At 41.9% G+C, this 20,465-nt stretch overlaps 1 protein-coding gene across 1 annotated transcript in view; it reads right to left on the minus strand.

The window, feature by feature from the left end:
- GAS6 (growth arrest specific 6) overlaps window positions 1–20,465 on the minus strand; it is an 81,077-nt gene that overhangs the window by 2,631 nt on the left and 57,981 nt on the right. Inside the window, exons 6-15 of the mRNA XM_026845847.1 lie at window positions 18,799–18,921; window positions 17,160–17,279; window positions 15,001–15,126; window positions 13,755–13,876; window positions 12,905–13,023; window positions 12,318–12,507; window positions 6,746–6,910; window positions 5,044–5,212; window positions 3,283–3,455; window positions 2,267–2,495 (exon numbers count right to left, since the gene is read on the minus strand). Coding sequence (XP_026701648.1) covers window positions 2,267–2,495; window positions 3,283–3,455; window positions 5,044–5,212; window positions 6,746–6,910; window positions 12,318–12,507; window positions 12,905–13,023; window positions 13,755–13,876; window positions 15,001–15,126; window positions 17,160–17,279; window positions 18,799–18,921 — 1,536 coding nt within the window. The remainder of the gene's footprint in view (window positions 1–2,266; window positions 2,496–3,282; window positions 3,456–5,043; window positions 5,213–6,745; window positions 6,911–12,317; window positions 12,508–12,904; window positions 13,024–13,754; window positions 13,877–15,000; window positions 15,127–17,159; window positions 17,280–18,798; window positions 18,922–20,465) is intronic.

Below are 20,465 nucleotides of genomic sequence, written 5' to 3' on the forward strand. Positions count from 1 at the left end.
ATTTTTCAGCTTCCTGGCTGAAAAGTACCATTGCTTGGTAGTTGTTTAAACTAATCATTTTAGCTATTTCGTATTCCTTCCCATTTACCAAATTTTATCTGTGAAGTCTGCTTAAGAGAAGGGGGATTCTGCGTTGTAGTACCTCACATGAATGTAAGCTGAATTTTGACTTAGAATAAGTTAAAATTTGGTTTAATGGCTTGAATGTTTGTCTAAGGAATCATGAAGATTCCTGTTACATGTGCCACAGGACTGACTGAAAGATGGTGTGGGCTTTCAGCTGGATTTGTAAGACACTACCAAAAAAATATATATATTTTTTAAACTGTTATAATTGCAAATCAGGTCAAATATTTAATTTTCTGCTACAACTAGAAATGGATCTGTCTGAAGTGTGGTCCTGTAAAGACTCAGAAGCCTTGTTTAAAGGCTCCTTCACCTGGTGGTATACATGTTGCCTGGAAAAGCACCTATGCATCACATAAATTACATAATTTAGGATTTACCAGAACTGAAAATACCATAGAAAAGGTAGTAAATGCCTATATGTTCCCTCTTATCTCTTGAAACTCTAAATAATATTATTAGCTGTACTTAGGATGGGACATCCTACATATTTTGACCCAGAATTCTTTCTTTATTTGTGGCAAATGGAATAAAGACATTACGTGTGACTGATATATTTTTTTCCACAGGGTATGGAAGCAGAGAAAACCCCAAAACAATGTAATGTTTTCAAAATTTGAATGAGCCAAACGAACTTAGATCTGACCATTTGGCATAGTTATTTAACCCAGAGCGATGGATCCAACCGAAGTGCCAAATTGTTTATTCATTTGGCAAATGACAAGGTTTCTCAATGCAAGTGCTAGGTTCCTCTCAATGGCAAAAGCAGAAATTCCTGTTGCTGAGCAGAACAGATCAAAGGGGGAAAGTAGCTAAACCTACAAAAGCCAGCTGGGTCTAAACAGCCATAGCTATGACATCTCACACTTAGTTCTGGCTAATTAAAAACTGTGCTTAACCCGGTAAGGTTAGTCTAAGCAAACCACAGAGAACTCAGGACAGCGACAGAATGGGATTGTTTTCTGAGCTGTGAAAGTCTCTGCTGTGCATTTGAGGACTACTTGAAAGAAAGCAGGTGACCTCTCTTGCTTGTGCAATGGCCAACTTGGACAATTCAATCTGACGCTGGAAAATGCCACATTTGAGGATTCGGCCTTGTTCCTGCAAGTCCCAGAGTGTGTGGCCTCACCATTTTAAGTGTGACCAGGAGCCAGTTACATCACTGGCATAAATACTCTGTAAACTCTTGATCATGGTGGGAACAATCATGTCATGCGTCCTAGCACACATGGCACCTCATCCACCCTCTTCCAGCCTGACTTCTTCAGCACCTACCAAAAGGCCAACACTGCTGCCTCTCCCTTGCTTGGGCAAGTAAGGGCAAGATTTTGCTTAGCTGCTGGCAACAAAATAAGATGTACTGCTGTGCATCAGAGACATAAATGCTTCCTTCATTGCATGCCTCAGGAGTAGGGACTGATAAACCAGTTCAGCCAGAACAAGAAAAAAACCCCAAACTTGGCCAAAATTCATGATTCAGATGAAAGTTTGATCAGATGAAAGTTTGACTGTCCAGGTTCAGAAAAGAGGAGCAAACTGACCTCCCACAAGAAGCCCTGTTGTTGCTGAAAAGCCAGCAAAACCATAATGGAGGTAGCCCCTCGGTTGTGCCCTACGTACCCTCTGAAGGGAGGAAATCTGCTAATTGTGGAGTGTTGTGATCAGTTCAAAGAGAACATCAGCCAGGGAGATTCACCACTCTGGGCTTCCCAAGCTTCAGTCAAAACAATGTGAGACCCTGGCACTCCCTTCAGGGAGTGCTCACACATGTTCATTACATTAAGGATGCACTGAAGGAGCCTGTGGTCCAGCTCCTATGTATTTTACCAGGTTTAAGATTATGACCCTGCTTACAGCTGTCCTTCAGATGAATCATTCCTATTGCTGACCAAGCAAAACCTCCTCTTTCTGTTTTTGCCTGCAGCTGTCCTCAGAAGGACACAATCATTCAAGAAAAAAAGTAATTGTCAAGCTCACCCTCACATCTGTTAAGATCACACGCCTGCATTGCAGACAAAGCCTGCTCAAGCAGAAACAGAGGAGACTCCCAGCTTGAAACAACGGAGGCGATTTTCCTGACTGACAGCCCAGCAAGGTATGTTGGGAGTCTGTAGGCCAAGCTACAAAACTGGATGCTCACCTGGCAATCCTCCCACGTATGTCTTCACTGTTGACTGCAAAGAGCTCTCCAAGATGGACAGACTGTCCTCTAACTCAGAGACGCTTAGTTCACTCTCTCCTGCTATCCCATCTACCCTCAGGGATAAGTGATCTTCCTTGAGGAGGATGTCCACAGAGTGTTCCTTCTTATCGCAGAGATTTATTGCCAGTCGGGACACAACTGTGTTCTCCAAGGCCACAATGACAAACTGGACAGCAGGGGAAAGAAGAAAAAGGGGCAGTGAGCAGGAAGATACCTAGCCACACTTACCCAAGACCAGGATGACCCCATTGTGGCCTTGTTTACAAAGATTTTGCAGAGCCACCAGAGAATCAGCCTTATTACTATTGCTGATTGTGTTCAGAACTCACCTGCACAGATGAAAACCCAATAAACCAATGGGACGAATTGTTAGTCTTAACCATGAGAGAATTCTTAGTGAGTCTTACAGAGGTTGTTATATTACACTGGAACCAAATAGATGAGAGCTGATGTACTAGAAATAAAAAGTTGGCTCATGGGTTTTAGCAATATCATTCCAGATTTACATTCGTGTAATGCCAGAATCTAGCCCTTTATTATGAGTACCATTAAATCAGTAGCTTCCACATTCCATCATAACTGGCCTTTCACAGCACTTGGAGAAATACCTAAACCCTGTCTCTTGACTACTTTGAGGCAGTTACTGATGAGCTCTAGAGAATGGAAATTCTTTGCTTATGGCATTAAACAGCTTCTGTGCCAGAAAAACATCACAAAATATGCCTGCATTCAAGAGACCAGCTCCGTCTTTTACCTTGACCACATTTGCAAAGAGCTCCTTAGTGGCATCTGACATATACCCATAAGAGACAGAACTCTGGTGTCAGCCCAGCATCTTAGCTCAGACGAAATAAAGCAGGCACTCAGCAAACCTGACAACTGTTTTTTGAAAATGACTCAGTCCCCAGGAAATGGCAAGGAACCCTCTCCAGAAAAAATGCTTAAGTCTCTACCTGTTGTTTCAGTTTCTTTGTGGAGTGATAGTCAATTAGAGATAGCGATAAAGGCACAGATGCTTCTTCTGTAACTAGAGCGAACAGCACGCCAGTATCTGTTGCTGGTTGAATTGCAGCATTTACTTCTATTTCCCAGCTTGTCTTGGTTTCATTTCCAGAAGAAGGTTGCACTGCAGAAAAAGAAATGCATAGCACAACAAACATAGGACTAACAGGTGAAATGGGTGGGTAGGCTGTGCGATTTCTGCCTGGAGAAGAGGATAGATGGAGGGACTACCACATTTCTATTACTAAAAAAAAAAAAATAAATATTCCAAAGCACCTGAACATAGAGAAGAAAAAGGCATCAGTTTTGTCTTGTTACCTTCTGCATTCTGCTGTCTTTAAGACTGTCAAAGGACAAGGTTAAGTTTTTTTATCACAAAGAAAGAGTCAAATTCCCATGGCTATCAATCCAACACATTCAAAGAGCTGCTGCAAGATAGGGCACCCCATTTTTGAATGGTTCTTGGCTGTCCAAAGATCATTGAGGGATCTAAGTCCAAATCTGACATACAGGAAACATTCCTATAAAAGCTTGTGTTAAACTGAAAAAGGATATAAGCATACTACACTGATCACTACCTAATCACCAGCTTCTCAGAAGTGTAGGATGTTTTATCTCACCTCCTAAACTCTGAATTAAACTCTCTGCAATCTTTCTTACTGTCTCAGTGCCCTTGTAATTTAAAAGGTGATACTGGCTACAAAGAAAGATTTCAATACTGCTTCTGCAACCTCCCTTCATAGAGGTATTAGCTTTGCTGGTTCACCACATCTTGAAATACAGTAAGTTCTTTATAAAGCTTACCATTACAAAGCCAAAAAAAAAAAAAAAAAAAAATTATTGTTTGTAGAAAAAAAATTAAAATGCAGATGCTGAAGCCTCATGTCTGCTGAGTGCTGTCATCTGCACCACAGATGCTGCCTTGTCTCTACTTTGCAGCTTTTGAATCCATGTGGTAAACAAGACGACAGACACCTGATATGCTCTAATTTACGATGGCACAGCAGAAAAATCCACATAATGATGCACAGAAGGATTCTGCAGAGGAGGGCTTACGCACCAAACTAAAATAGGTGGTTGGCATTTGTACGGGTTTAAAAATACTGACAGTTGATCACACATATAAACAAACAGAATAATCTAGAACAAAGAAAAAGGTGCCTTTCTGAGTGTTATATTGGTATGGCCAAGTGTGGTTTGAAACTTGTTATTAGTGTATCTAGGCCAACTTCATTCAGCTTGGATCAGGAATATGCTTAGTGTGTTTGTCCCAAGCATAACTAATACCACCCAATAATTAAAAGTGAATCCAATCCTGGACATTTTTCTACAGACAATATTGATTTTCTGTCCATCATAAACTCAAGATATAGCAGTATGGCTTGCAGCTTTATTTAGCAGAAAACACTGGATAGGGCTGGAGCCACCTATGCTGCTGCAACCAGCCTGTATGTGAAATACATTACTGGAGTTACAGAGAGAGAACCTAATCCATGCTGGGCATATTCATACTGGCTCTAACCATCACACATAGGCCTTCCTTCATTATGTGCCACAAATTTAGCTATTCTCTCTCCATCCACAGCTGCCAGTCTTTCCTGCACTGATCAACACTGAGTCCAGTATACATGTAAGTTTTAAACTATTAACTGAGTATAGTTAATGGCAGGAGAACAGGTCAGAAATAAAAAAAAAAAAAATTAAGTACTTACCGTAAGTAAGATTAAACACAGCAAAACCTCGGCCAGGATAGAAAGACCCTCGTCCTGCTACAGAAAAGCACTGCATCTTTTCATTCATCTTTATGGTTTCTTGGATAGAGGTGTCCTCCCCATTCAGCCAGTTCCATCCCCGCATGCAACCATCCAGCCGAGGGTTTATCTAGGAGGATAAAGCAGTATCTCATGCCTCAAACTGTAATACTATTCAGTGAAGTATAACTAATTTTGGGTGCAGAGGAATACTGAGTTATATTATGATACTAAATAAGAGAAATCACTTTGCCGTGTTATGTGTGTGCAAATCAATTGGCGGCAACCCCAATCCTGCAACCCCAAGCAAGTGGTCAGTATTCCCCCAGGAAACACCCAGGTCAGCTTGTCTCCACAGGACAGAAGGGCACTAGCTAATGCAGGTGCTGATTTGGCTATATTGATTCTGTTAGCTCCTCTACATGCTGCACATCACTAGTGTGATTTACTTCTGAAGCTCTGTAGCCAAAGTTATGTAACTCCTGTAATTCTGCATTGAAAATGCTGGAGGCTAACCTGAAGTTAAAAAAACAATCCTTTGTGTCATTGCAAACAGCCTTGATGACAGACAAGATGTTGGACCAGATCATGGTATAAGCTGTTGGGTTATGGTTTAAGGGAGGGGTGCCTGAGCCACAGAACAGGCACACTGCTCTCTCCACACCTTGTTCCTTCCAGCTTCTAGTTATGTTAACCTGTACCAAATGGCAGCATTAAAATGTGAGACAGTATGTAAAGAGAAGGCTCCTTGAAAAGCATCTATATCTGCACCATTACCCCCAGTTAATTGAAGCAGAGAGAGAATTAAGTGTCTGAGCCAGGATAAAAACCTCAGGAGTTTTTGGCTCTCAGTCCTATATTCAGACCACACCCTGAGCTTAACGTTTCAGACAACAGTGGCCCTGAATGACTTCTTGTGAGGAACAGGAGCCTTCCTCAGCTGCTGCACTCCCAGTCACAGAACCGTGAGCTTGTCACCTCATTTAGAAATAATGAGATGCCAATTTGGGTTTCAAGGTGCCAACTCTGTGTGTGGTGGACATCCAAAACAACCTGAGCAGCAGCTATTTCAGAAACACAGCAATCATCCAATTTCCTCCAAAGAGTGCCTTAACTTTTATTCTGATGCCCTATCTACTTGAATTAGGAAGAAATAAAGAAAAATAAGCTTCTGTTTTTCCTTGGGTCTTAATAAACTGAAACAGCAAACGCAAGCAGCAAAAACATGCTAGAATATACGTGAAGCACAAACTTCAGTCACATCACAGAAAGTGCCCCCAGTGTTGTTTCCAGACCTGGGGGGCACGATGGTACCCTCACACAGTGATGTGTCCACTGATCCCCAGGGCCACTCCTGGTCTCCAAGCCAGCATGACCACCGTTAATTTTGTCATGTGCTACAGTTTTGCTGTGTCCTATTCTGTAGGCCAAGGGTGGGATACATCTCACCCAGACTTACCAATCAAAAAATCAGGAGTCTCACCTTTGCTACTGGCTTAGGCTCCCTCTATAGTCAATGGGGAGAAAGCTGTATCCAGAAGGTGACAGTTCCACCTGTTTGAGGGCAGGCTGAACTGCTCTCAGGAAGGACCTACATTACCCCAAAAGATCAAATCAAGCCCTTCAGGCATGCAAAACAACATCAGCAGCATGCTATACTTACGGGTAGAATAAGGTCCTTTGTTTTGAAAGGAATGCCTCCTACTGTCAAATTCAGCTGATACAGTCCTTTGTCTAGAGTAAACAGATCCCCTGAGACAGCTATTTTCATAACTGCATCCCTGTTGACCTTTATAATCAAACTTCTTTCGAGTTCTTCAACAGAGATCTGAAAAAGTAAAATTGCAAATAGAATTCAGTATAAAAATAACTTAATCTGCAGCCTCAACTAAAGGACAGATACCACCAGTGAAATCCCCAAGGTGGAGAAAGATTTCTGTTCCCAAGTCTCTTTGTCTACCTTTTAAGTTACATTCCACTTTGATATGTAAATCTTTACTTTAGAAAACAATCTGGGGTTGCCCTAATGGTGAAGACAGCCCAGCTACTTCAAAACAGCCACACGAAAATACAAATGGATTAACAGGACATTTGTAGGTTGCTCTATGCAAAAGGTAAATGCAATAACTAGTTATTGATGAGAAACTTTCTATTGCAACAGCATGTGAAAGGAAAAGCTGGAAAGACAGATAAGATGTCCTTTGTTGGACCAGTGCAATATAATGCAGAAGCCTTCCAGCCATAGTCTTGGAATACTGACCCCTGAAAAAAGAACAAAAGATGTCATTTTTTGAGTGGGTAATAAAAATGTGTAATAGGCAATAATTTTTCTCTCAAAAGGCCTCTGCAACTTTTACCTCCATGTCTCCAAAGAGCTACTTCTAGGAAGATTCTATCATCATTGAAATTAAAAAAAATATATATATTTTAGTTATGACTAGGCTGCACAGAGAAGCACGATAAAGCAGCCAGCTCTGTAGAGGGAGAGGAGAGGGCAAAGCACAAAGCTGATGTGCAGCAAGCTACTGATCAGCAGCACGGATTCTGCTGCCTTGGGACCTGGGTCCTACTACCGATGGGGCATTCTGTGGCTGCAGCAAAAGACAACCCCTTTCTTCCTGTAGAGAAGAAGAAAGGAGCACACCTCCACTATTTAACAATCTTCAACACAGCACTCCTTCTTCCCACTCTATGACAGATATCCCACCAACCAACCCTTCATCTGTACAGCTCTGTTCCCTGGGACACCCAGATGCTGCCTCCATCAGTGAGCCACTCCTTAGAACCAAATATCTATTTCAATGACTGCTTAGACTTGCCCTCTCCCTGCTAGTAGGCCAGGTTATGAGCATCTTTCTCTTTGAATTTCAAGAGTAGCTGCCCCAAAAGTACTTCCATCAGCCATGCTGAGCTCTCACTCTGTGTCTGTAACATAAAGGACAACAGGGTTGAGCAGGTTTATACCTGGACACTCCCTTTGGATTGCAGTCTTCAGTAATAAGACTGAGTGAATTTGATAGTTGAAAAGATTATTCACAGACTATCAAACTTTTTTCTTCTCCTGTGTATTCCAGTACAGTCTGGTTTATATTGCTAAAACAATGTTTACACCCAGTGTGTTGCTCTGTGCAGTATTCTACAGGACATGAATTTACTTGTCTGAAGCTTGCTTTTTAAAGTGGCATCTACACCTCCTGACTGCATTCCATGGAGACACACAAGCCAGTCTCCAACAGGCTTTTTTGGGCATTGGCAGGCTGTAAAGTCCACTCAGTGGGTGGGAACATAACCCCACAGGTCCTGACAGCCACAGCCCAACTGGCTTGGCTACACTGGCTATCTAGCTAAAAACTCACTCGGATGCCTCTGCTCTGCTCTGCCTCTGTCACGGTCACTGCTGCCCTAATGCACTGGGGTACGGAGTACCACAAAGAGCTGGCACAGACCATCTCCCTGCTCCTAGCACAGATCGCAGGCAGCCATGGGGCAATCGGGAATGGGGGAAAGCAGCAATGCCCACATTGTGCTTCCTCTATGAAGAAATCCTGCAACTTGCAGGGCCACCAAAGTTTAGGGCCTTCTAAAACTGTATTAGATTGTATAGAAAGTAACAACATTGAAAATTTAAAAAAATTAGTCTGAGTTCTTAGCTGCTTCTGATCATTAATATAAACAAACCCAAATCCGTGGAAAGGTCCATAGGAGAAAGGGTTAATCCCTTGTGGAAGCTCTTAAATTCCAGTTTAAGAAATTACACTCTGCTTACTTCACGCTGCCCTCTGGCAGTTTCAGCTTCATTTCCTTATATTCAAAGTTTAATTGCTGGTGTACCACAATCACCTACAAACCAAAAGGGGATGCATTTTGGTAGTGACCCGACTGCCCTAATTCACTCCTCTTCTTGCAAGGAGAAGGTAGCTGCTGCCTGCTGCAGTGTGCTCAAGGACATTCAGGCAGGCAGCTCTCTAAGGGTTCCCACGCAGTTAGCCATAAGGGCAGTCAGCTTTCTGTTTTGGATTCGTGCCCTGGATAACTCATAGCATACAACCAGCCTGTCCGATCTTTGCTGAAAAGCAAGTGGACAGCACTGGAAAGGGATGGGACTACAGGCGGCTGCAGGGTTAAAGCCAAATACAAATTTGCTTTCAATTGCTTAACCTCCAATTCTAACATTTAACAGTGCAGGTAAGTTTCTATTTTTGCTAACCATACCGTCCTCAGAGCAGTACTAAACAGAACATTGAAAAAAAAAACCAAAATTACTTTTTTTGGGAATGCAAAACAAAAGGTGAGTGGGTTCTCTACTATCATCAGTTCATACGTAGCACTTCATCCAACTGGATTACACACAAATAACTACATTGGAAGTTTTCGTGAGGCTTGCATGTTTGTGTTTTCAATGCTGGAAATGATAATTCAAAAATAGATTAGGAGAGATCAACACCAGAGAAAATACCTGGGTAGAAATATTGGCCTGAAGTTTTGAAAATGCCCTTGTATTTCCATAAAGTATGTGACTTTTGTTCAAGAAACCGAAAGAACATACACTGCTGGTGCTTTTTCTTATGTTTTGCTTTTAAATAGCCACTGTTTTTTCATCTGCTCAAAGTTAAATAGTAAAATTACTATTTTCTCATAACCCCTATAATTTTCTCAAAAGTATCCAAACTCCACTGTTCTAAGCAAAACTAAGGGCTTGATCCTGTGCATACTGAAGTCTAGACTAAAGCTCCCAAAGAGCATTTGAGTCTGGACTGTGACCTCTGAAGGCTGTTGGGTTGTGCTTCACAGAAGGTGAGGTTGAAAAGTACACACAAGTCCATACTTGAAATGAAATGTGTGGCTACATGTTTTATAAAAGGAGACAGACAAAAAGGTATGACCCCTTCTTAACAGAACTTCCCAAATTAAAAACCATGCTGGACAGAGGAAAAGGCGGAAATGAGGGAGGGGATAAAATGAAGACATTTATAGTTGTATTGCTCAGCCTTATAGATGACATGACATTTAAAGACAGGAGTGACACGAAACATCAAGCAAAGGTGAACAAAGTACCTGTAGGGTAGAGGCAAGGGATAAGAAAATAGAGCAAAGAGAAATCAACAGAACCCCAGCAACACAAGCAGCACCCCAAGTCTCAGAGGTGAGTCAACCATGAAGTCAAGAGACTAAAGGATCCTTCCTTCTGCTGCTGTTCATCTGTGGGTAAATCCTTCTGCCTTTGGCCAGTATCAGGCACTGCATTAACAGTTTTGCCTTGGGAGACAATCACCAGAGCCACGCCATCAATTTTCTCCAGGCCAGCACTCCTGTGTGTCACACATCGTGTGACGCTCTCTCCTCCACTCATGCCAGTTTATGTCTCTGGCAGCTGCCAGGCCCTGCTCAGCCCAGGCGTGGGGAGGCACTGCTGGCTGCAGGGGCACCTGCCCCCACTCTGGCGTGGGTCTTGTTCACCTGCACTGCACACCACCCATGGGCTCGGTCTGCACTGTCCCACAAAGTCCTGGGGAAGGGTTTCCAGGGGATTTATACAATCTCACAGAAAACATGCAAAGAGTGCACTGCAACTCAGCCAGACAGTTCCTTGGTTATGATCGTACCTGGGGATAAGAGCCCTGACACTGACAGCTGGCAGGAGGCCAATAATTCTTGCCTAAAAATTATACTTACTTTCATTATATTGCCTTCTCTTCCCACAGAAAGCAAGCACAGCAGTTGTTTACCCTGTAACTCCTATGTGTTTGAGCATTTTTGTATTAATTGAAGAAAGAAAATACATTTCAGATGTCTGCCCCAAAACTAACATGGGAAAGTCTGTAATTACTTCATAATGAGGTCTGGCACTTAACAAGTATGTTGCACTCCTGTGTTAAATGATTTGGCCTGGTAATGACTGCTTTTTGTGCCTCCCAAGTCACCCCAGTGGCATCAACTCTGCTTTTCACGCCTTTCATCACCATCCTCTCTGTGTAGGCAATTACAGTTGCTGTATTTCAAATTAGCAGAACAAAATTTACAACAAATTTAGTAAGAACTGGCTTGAGGCTATTCCCACCTGTAAAGATACAGCATGTCATACACTTTACCTCCAGCTTTGCTGAACCTCTACAGGTCTCCATTTGGACTCTAAAATTGTTTCACTGACAGTAAAGGAACCGAATTAAATATCACCTCATCTGCTGGAAACATTACCAAATATCAGTAGTTGACAGTGAATGCACTTAAGGACTTCTTTATTTATTTATTAGAAGCAATTTTAAAATTTATAATTCTGATTTTTTTTATACTAAAAACTTTAAAACAGAGAATTATTCGCAGTTACCAGTATCTGTATTTGTTTTATATAAGAGTTAGCTGAGAACTTCCCACCCACTCCCCAAGAGATACATCAATGTAAAAGTCAAAATTAATCTAATTAGTAAGAAAAAATAAAAGGAGATGAAAAGGCAGAAGTGAGAAGGCATATATAAACTGCTAATCTAGTGTAGCTCATACTACGGGATGCTTTTCATGATCCTGTCTCAAATGGTAACACCCATGATGCTTCTAGGATCACCAGATGTTCTGTGAAAGTGTCAAGAACACTAAACCTTACAAGCTCCAAGATGCAGTGCATCATCTGGTGAGACTGCTGGGACTATGTGATTAGTGAACAGAGAGGTTCTAATAGACCCCAATATCTTTACAAGGGAAATAAGTCTATTTTGTATATAAACAAGACTGAAGACTTTAAAAAAAGGATACTGTAGCATAAGAGATCTGTCAAGAGCTCAGACAATCTGAGCCCTGTGACTAAACAAATAAATAAACAGATGAATAAACAAAAGCAACAACACACACACTCCCATATACTCAACACCCTTGGAAACTTCCTTGAAAAAAGAGCTACAGAGCTCCTTCCCTCCTACACCCTTCCATCCCTCACCCAGAGGGCATCTTCTTGAACTGATGTGAATTCAGCTTAGCACTGTTGCATCTCAAAGGCACTGTGTCTGCTCTGGTTGGGCAAATTAGTGATGCAGCTAGTTACAGTGGATATAAAGTATAATTCGATTTGTTAGGAAAAATACCCCATTCTCACCTGAGAACGTATAATGCACTGGGATGCACTGAATGGATCGATAGGTTGGAAAAGCATTTTCTCAAGAATACACAAAGTCTAGCTGCACTTGACAGGGCCCATCAGGAGCAAGCCAAGAAGTGGTAAGATCTCAGCAGTGGTCTGGACTCACCGTCTGCCACATGCCATGGTTGATAAGCGGTCCACTGCTGGTCACGCGGCCTATTCCGTTGTATTTCAGCTGCAGCTCTAGCCGTCCTTTGCGCAAAGCCAAGACTACCCATGTGCTGTCTTGATGGCCTCCAGCAAAGAAAAGGATACCTTCAGGATCAAAGGTTCTAAAGTCGAACTCAGCCACAAGTCTGACCGCACAGGTGCCAAGAAATAAATTAGTTATGCAGAGTTCAAAAACCACAGAGTACTTTCCATACAGATAGCATCAATTCTAGCAGTTACAAAGCTCTGCTAAAACATACTAGCTTTTAATGCATTCCTGAAAGACTTAAGCTCTGAAGATGGGTTTTTAAATTGCATCAAGAATAAAGAATACATTATTGTACATCAGTAATTACCCTAGGAGCTCTGCGGTCAAGGCTGCCTTTCTCAATTACTGGTTTGGATAATGTTTCGCCTTATGGGACTCCATAATCCAAACAAATAATGGTGATCACAAGACTAATTGTTATTGCAATGACTTAACTCCATTGAGCGCATTAAAGCCAGCCAGCGCATTCAACTGTCATTCTAAATTGTCCTCACCTCGTCAGTTGTCTCCTTTTGAAGCGCAGCCTGATAACAGGAGTGCCACTGAACATCCTCCCCAGGTACAAGGATTTAATACTTTTTCCAACAGCAAAAGGCACACATGGTATTATGTTCTATAATCAAAACACATTTTTGAGTGCTTATTCTCCTCACACAGTAGAAAGCAAATCAGAGAGTATGCCTCTTCTTTTCTCGAGTAGTTGCTATACATACAGTAAGTTAGGGCACTTTAATGTTAATACTCTCAAATACAGTTGTTCTGGTACTGAGAACATTTCCTCTTTCCTCCCCTCCTCCCTCCTATCTGCCTTGGAGGAATGTTTTCCTGTTGCAAGATGAAATCATAGTCACAAGGTACAGTATAACATTTTCTACTGCACCATCGTGTCTGCAACAAGAAATGTGCTATGAATTTGCTGTGGTTGGTTTCCGCAGAGACAGACTGTGCCACCGAAGTCCATCTACCTCAAATGCCTTGAGGACAAAAGTTTCAAGTGCAAGTGCTGGTCCATATGCCCTGAGACCTTTGCACCATCCTATGGGTCTAACTCAGAAAAGCCTGTGCAGTCAGACATAACTTCTAGCCAAACAGGGGGCTGGCAGGGCTATCACTGGCATGCTCTTTTTGTAACGGGGACAGGAGGATCCTGACAACAGACACTTTCAGGTAAGAGTTTATTTTCAAGAGAGCTACTGTCCCCATCTCACACAGCTTTGCCAATATGATTCCCTCCTGCTGGTCACTCAGCAAAAATGGCTTTGGTCCAGAGCTGTATCAATTATTCTTAATTTCAATGTAAAATAAAGGTCTGTTCTGTAGTTACGGAAATGAAGACTAACATACCTCACACGTATTCATGTCCTGGGAAAGTTTTACTCCCCCTCTGCCATCGCAATGACAGGTATAACTCCCTGGCGAGTTGACACAGGTCTGTTCACAGAGCTTTTCTTCACATTCATTTATATCTGCACAAATCCAGCAAAGAAGAGAGGAAAAAACAGCAACTAAGTTTGTTTAAACATGAATCATCTGGGGCGAAAAAGTGTTATCAGTGTCGTTTTGTAGCACCTTTCATTTGAGCATGCCCAAATGCTCTGTAGCCAGTACTTACCCTATGACACATCTTTACAGGAGGGAAAAGTTAGAATTAGCATCTGCACAAATCTATTTTCACAGACAGATTCCAGCTGCCCAAAGAAACACAGTAAGTCAGTGATAAGGCTGGAAGCAGAGCTCAGCTCCTTGTCTGCTGGTGCAGAGCCCTGTGCTTTAACTGCCTCCCTTCAGTCCCCCTCTGCTACGCCTGCGCTGACTGGCTCCTGCTCCTTCAACTCAAGGTCAACTCAGGAACTGCTTGCTTCATTGCTACTCAGCAGCTGGATCCTCAACAGACAAGTAAAAGCTGAGTTTCTCATTCATTATTTTCTTTTTTTTGACTTCGGCTTGTTTTTATCCACTTTGCAAACAAATTCAGGAAAACAAACTGTGGTGGCCTGCAGGGATCTCTTCAGGCAGAGATAAACACTTATTGCCCGGTAGGGCTGGTTGGCGTGTGATTCAAGTTATTATGTTAACTTAGACAAAAGGCAGGGAACAATGCTAGTTTTGGAATACTTTCAAAACTTACTCCATTGAGAAAGCTTGCAGGCAGTGTAGCCAGCAGAACTGTGCATGGTTCCAATGCACATTAAGATCCTAGTTCAGAGTAATACCACAAGACAGGTTTTGAAAGAAAAACAGCTACTGCTCTGTAAATTTTCTTGTCCTACAGTGAGAGACAGCAACATGCACAGATGCTTCTGAGCTTCCACCAGATCTTGCACTTGTCATAAACTCAAGAAATCTCAATACTCTGGCTTGTACAGCTTGATTCAAGTAATCAAAGGTGACTGCAAACTCGATGAACTCAAGATTACCACAAACTGCAAGCTCACAATTCAAGAAAGGGAACAGAAGTCCAGTGTGCAAGCAAGATTTAAGGACAAAAAAAAAAAAAAGTTTTTACTGAAGCCTGAAATGAAATTTCTGGGGTGTTATAGCTTTTAAATCATGTAATAAATGCCAACATGATGTTATTTCATGAGCTTACCCTGACAAGTCTTTCTCACGTCATCATACTTGTAGCCTGCATCACAAAGACATTCATATGAACTTATTAAATTTTTACAATGAGCTTCTCCACAGATGTCTGCTGATGCTGTGCATTCATCTATGTCTGCAAAACAAGCAATTAAACAACACAACTTCAGACGAGTATAATAATTTCACTGTTTGCACACTGGAGTGGGCTCAGGGTCAAGAGATCCCTATATAATTTTGGTAACTGAAAAAACAGTATCTTTAAGAATCTACCTTTAGGGTTAGCTAGCTATAAGAAGTGACTTCAGGCTTTCAAAACCAGTTGTTTTTTTCTTTCTTTAAGACATTAATCACTGCTGGAAAAAACAATGCAAAGTGAGCCAGGAGAAATACTGTAAAACAAAACAACTCCCACAAAACTGAAAAGTTCCACTCAACTCCAGGGGCTGAAACTGCAGGTTAAAAAAGCAGCAAGCGGGAACTGAGGAACAGCTATGAATTTTACCAAAACATAGAAGAAACACGCAGCCTGTGGAGCATCACAGATATCTCTTCTTTTTCCTCAGACAGGCAAACAATAATTTTTCATGCATTCACAAGACTAAGATCTAAATCTACTGCTCTGTAGTGGCAAAGGGGAATTGAAGCAGCCCAATTTGTCACAGAGAACAAGTCATGTCTGAGGGATGGTGTGGGGTTTCACCCTGAAGGCGGGCAATGGACAGTAACTGGAGGTCCATAAAAACAAACATGTGTTTTTCTAACATGTTAACTAACACCCAGAAAAATCTTGGTGTTGACAAAACATTTGCAGTGTACTGAGACTTTAATGTTTACTTTTGCTTTCTCATACATGTTAAAACTACAACTACACGTTACGCTTTGTGATTTTCCCCCGTATGAGTGAACTGGCTGATGGTAGTCTATCTAGTATGCTATGTACGCCTAGTCTACATATCAACAGACAAACCCTAACTTTTTAGTGTGTGCACATAATGACAGGAATAAATGTGAAAGAAAACTGAAATGCAATGATAAATCTCAGCTAGCATTAGCCACAGCTGACAATAACCTCAGCAAACAGAGGGTCACACACTGAAGCTACAGAATGCTTATACACTGTGCTCTAATAGTACTACGGTATGATACAAATATAGACACACAGGAAAACAATCGTAATCGTGACCCCACTCGCCATCCGCCCGTCCATGCCAACTGGCACCAGAGGACCATTCAGCAGTGAAGCGGGCTCTTCTAAGCGGCTGCTCCCATTAGAAAGGGATACCACGTTATCTGTAAAGTCATCACTTTTTGCAGTGGAAGTGACACAGAAATAAAATCCTGCACTTTGTCTTTTTGCTGGTAGCATTAATATGTTGTTCAGATCTGGTAAGCAAACTGTTTAGAAATATGTGGTCACATCCATTGGTAAGATGTATATACACAGACTTGCCTGTTTTCTCATGAGATAATACGTAACTTTAACAGCCACCTGTGATCATTAATGAGTCTGTGTCTCAGCATGCAATTTCTTAACACTTTTAAAATCTCAGTTGCTTAAGTTTTGGTTATGTAAATTCATTCTGCAGTTTCAATCAGATACTTCAGATCCTCACTTTCTGTTCTTGGCTGCTATGTAGAAGAGCTGCCAACCTTCAGTAGGGCCTTTCTACAGCTATTAATATTCAGTTGCAGTGAACTTATCCATCTGTATCTATCTGATTTCATGAGCTGCTGCACATATCCAAATTTAGAAAAATAAAATGAGAAACACACAAAAGAAAAACAAATGTCTCATATACCGCACTGTGAGACTGGACAGAATCACAGCAACACATCTGGCCAGACCTTCCTCCTCTCAATGTCAGGATATGGAGGCTGATCAGCTAAAGCAATTTAGCACAATCCAAGCCACAAATCCTCTGTGAATCACGCCTGTGTTATGATACTGGGAGAGCGGCATGGTGTGACCGCTGACAAGCCCAGGCACATAGTGCTGGCTGGAGCACCCAGTACAAGCCCAGCAGAGTGCAGCTAACAGGAGCTACCAGCACATCTCTGCTGGGCCAGGGAGTAGACTAGGGCTGCTCAGTGCAACCCAGCTCTCTGATACGCTATCAAGTCACTAAACATCTGCTGAAGCAAACGGAGAGGCCCAGCAAAGCTTACCTTCACATGTTTTGCTGTCTTTAAGAGTGTAACCGCTGTAGCATGAGCAACGGTAGCTGCCTAGCTGGTTGAGGCACAGCTGGTTACAGCCACCATTCTGCACTCTGCATTCATCAACATCTACATCAAAAGAAAGTGTTACAGTCAGCTTTTCACCCTTGCAAATAATCTGGAGGGTGAGAGTGGGATAGGTGTTGGGAAGGAGAAAGACCAAACAAGAAACACTGTTACAGCTGAAATGCAATGATTACAAAAAGCACAAAGATTTCACTCAAAAACTTAAAGTACATTAGCTCAAATTCATTTAATAAAAACAAGACAGAGAAGGAAATGTAACTATCTCCTTCACAGCTCTGAGAATGCAGAAGAGTATCATAGTCACTGTTGAGTTGAAGCTTGTTTGCAGAAGCAAACTAATTATAATTGATGTATTTTATATTATAACTAACTTTTAAAAGTACACTATGACCAGTAATTCAGGATGAAAGCTATAACCAGACCAATATACCCTTACTACTACAGAACTCAGGAGAATGCAAAAAGCTGTAAGTTCACAGCTGTTGAGCATTGTGAGCTAAACTGAATTTAGCAGCAAAAGCCTATTTAATCCAGCAAAACCTGGATTTTACCCTCAATCTACCCCACCTGCTCATTATATCCTGCTTGTATATAGGTCTCTGGAGTTAGCTGATGGGTACAACAGCACATTTCATGGCATTTTATAAGAAAAAGAGGGGATATGCTTCAGACTGATCAGTTGCTGTGCTCTCAAAGCTGACTGCATACTGATCAGACAACTGTCTCAAATGCTAAAATAAACCACCTGTGAATGATTCTATAATCTCCCCACAATATTTACATGAGAAGGAAAGGCTCTGGGTCTCCTGCTGTCTTGGTTGCTACAGTTCTGGACTGGCTGAATGCAATTTCTAACAATTACTTAACATTGGCAGGCAGAAAAGCAGCGGCCCTGACAGGAGACCTTGCAGGCAGAAGAGAAACAGGAAAACAGAAAGCAAGAGAAGAGAAGATAACTTCAGTATTTCAAAAAGGAATAGAGAAAGCCCTCTGGGGGCCTGGAAATTCTGCCACAAATAGTTTTTGCCTGAATATTCTCTTTGGAGGTGATGGAAACACACAGTGGGATTAAGCAGATGTAGAATAAGGTCCTACTGACAAGGAGGCTTTAACAGACTAATGTAATCAGTTTGTGCATTATCAGACTCATACCCCAACCTGCCTGTCAAAAGTCCTGTTGCAGGGATGCTAGAAAGGAAGATGGGCCAGCTCCTCTGGCTCTGCAGTCTGTGATTTGTTACATCAGGATTCACAGTTCCGCTTGAAAAGCCACTACAACTCTATTTCTGCTACCCCTTTCAGAGGGATGGGACAGAAAGTTGGAGTGTAACTTCTTAGATTACCTTGCCAAGAGAAAGCTGAGATCCATTAAAGTCATATGAAAGTGTTGATGTGAAAGTGTTACCTGATTCACAGAAGGGTAAAAACATGAGCAGTGTGTAATCCAGGTTCAGTTCTGTGACTTTTGAATTGTGCAGCACAGTATCAGTGACCATTCAGGAATATAGCACAACCCAATACATCTTTGTTACGAGTATAAAAGATAATGAAACCCAATTACCTTTTTCACATGTTTTTCCCTGCCAGCCATGCTTGCATTCACAATAGAAGTCCCCCTTCAGATCTTCACATTTGATGGTCCCCTCTTTGTGACAAGGATCAGGAGAACACTGGTTTGGCAAATCTGATTTATATAAGGAATAAAAAAACCAAAACAGAACAGAACGATACATTGAAGTCACTGCAACCAGGTGTTTCACTCTGATTAAAAATCAGGAAGCTTAAAAAGTTATGGGGAATCACTATCAGAAATACTCACACCTGGCAAAACTGGAAGCTAGTTCTTAGTGCTCACATGCCGAATAAGCTGTGCCAGGAATTTTGCAGAGCACATGCAGTGGAATTAATTTCATTGCAAAAGAGAGTGAGCTACCACCCCCGTATCTGAAGGGCACATCCTGAAACAAACAACTCCAAGTAGCTTATTTTTAAGAAAGTTAATTCTACTCCCCCTGGTTTTGGAGAAAAAGTAAGTAGCAACTAAAGTACCCAAGGAAGGATGAGTGCTCTTCAATTACTTTTGGTAGTTCAACTGAGGATTTTATGAGGGCTGATAGATTTGTGGCTAGCAAAGGTTTATATCTGAAATTTTTGTCAGAGCTGTCCAACTTAGGGTTTTCTATTATGTAGAATGAGAATAAAAAAGAAATACCAATCTGTTAACAGTGTAAGAATAGCAAACCACTAATCCAGTTTACAGACAGCACAATGTTCCTATGGGGCCAACACAGAGTAAAGTCTGCCACTGATTTTTAAGTTAAGTTCCAATAGCTGGCAATGGATTTTGCCCATAGAAAACCAGCAAGAGAATAGTCACATTACTTTGGGGAGGATTGGAGGAACAAATATCAAACTATCAAGTCACCTGTCCAAATTCACCTACGCAGGGACAGTGCTTTGCAGCAATAACTAAAGGAAGGATGAGAGAATACCCCTGTCCCCATAAAAAATGAGTTGGTAGCTATCATGTGGTAGTAACCTGTTATACCAGCGTTCTAGATCAGTGATCTTCAAAAAACATAAACGTGTTAACCATTTTCACAACCTTAACCAGAAGGAGCAGTGCAGAAGCTCATTCAGTAGACGGGAAAGGCCACCCCGTCAAAGGGCCTTCTGTTTACACATCCCTCCCAGCACTGGGGTTCAGGAGAGACAGGGCACTTCTGCAGACCTTCTGCGCTTGGGTAAGCTTTAGTCACAGTCCAGTCTGCCATGGATGAGACCTTCTACAAAGAACATCTGAACCTGACCAGAGTCTTAGCAAACCTGAATGAATGTATATTCACAATGGGACTGACCACCTACACTGGAGCCAGTTAAACGTCAGGCCCACTGTCCTCTGGACCCTCCAGCACATGGAATGTATTGGAAAAGGAAGTCCTGTGACACAGATGCATGACGTCCAGGCTTCTCTTCTGATGAACATACATGGCAACTTCCTGGATTTGACCAGCTGTGCTCCCAGAGTTGGGGTGGCACAGCTACAAAGCAGTGATTCTGCACAATTCTTTTGGTGCATCATAGAGGAACTCCAGCTAGCAGTCTTTAAAGGAAAAACTACTGTCATTAACAATGCTTTCTGCAACCCTACAATCTTGGCAGCACATCCTTACAACTCAGCAGAAACCCAGTTCAGTCCAGACAAAAGGAAGAGTTTACAAAAAGTGG

Source organism: Athene cunicularia (assembly GCF_003259725.1).
Source record: "Athene cunicularia isolate RWA chromosome 1 unlocalized genomic scaffold, athCun1 chr1_part1, whole genome shotgun sequence".
Lineage (NCBI taxonomy): Eukaryota > Metazoa > Chordata > Aves > Strigiformes > Strigidae > Athene > Athene cunicularia.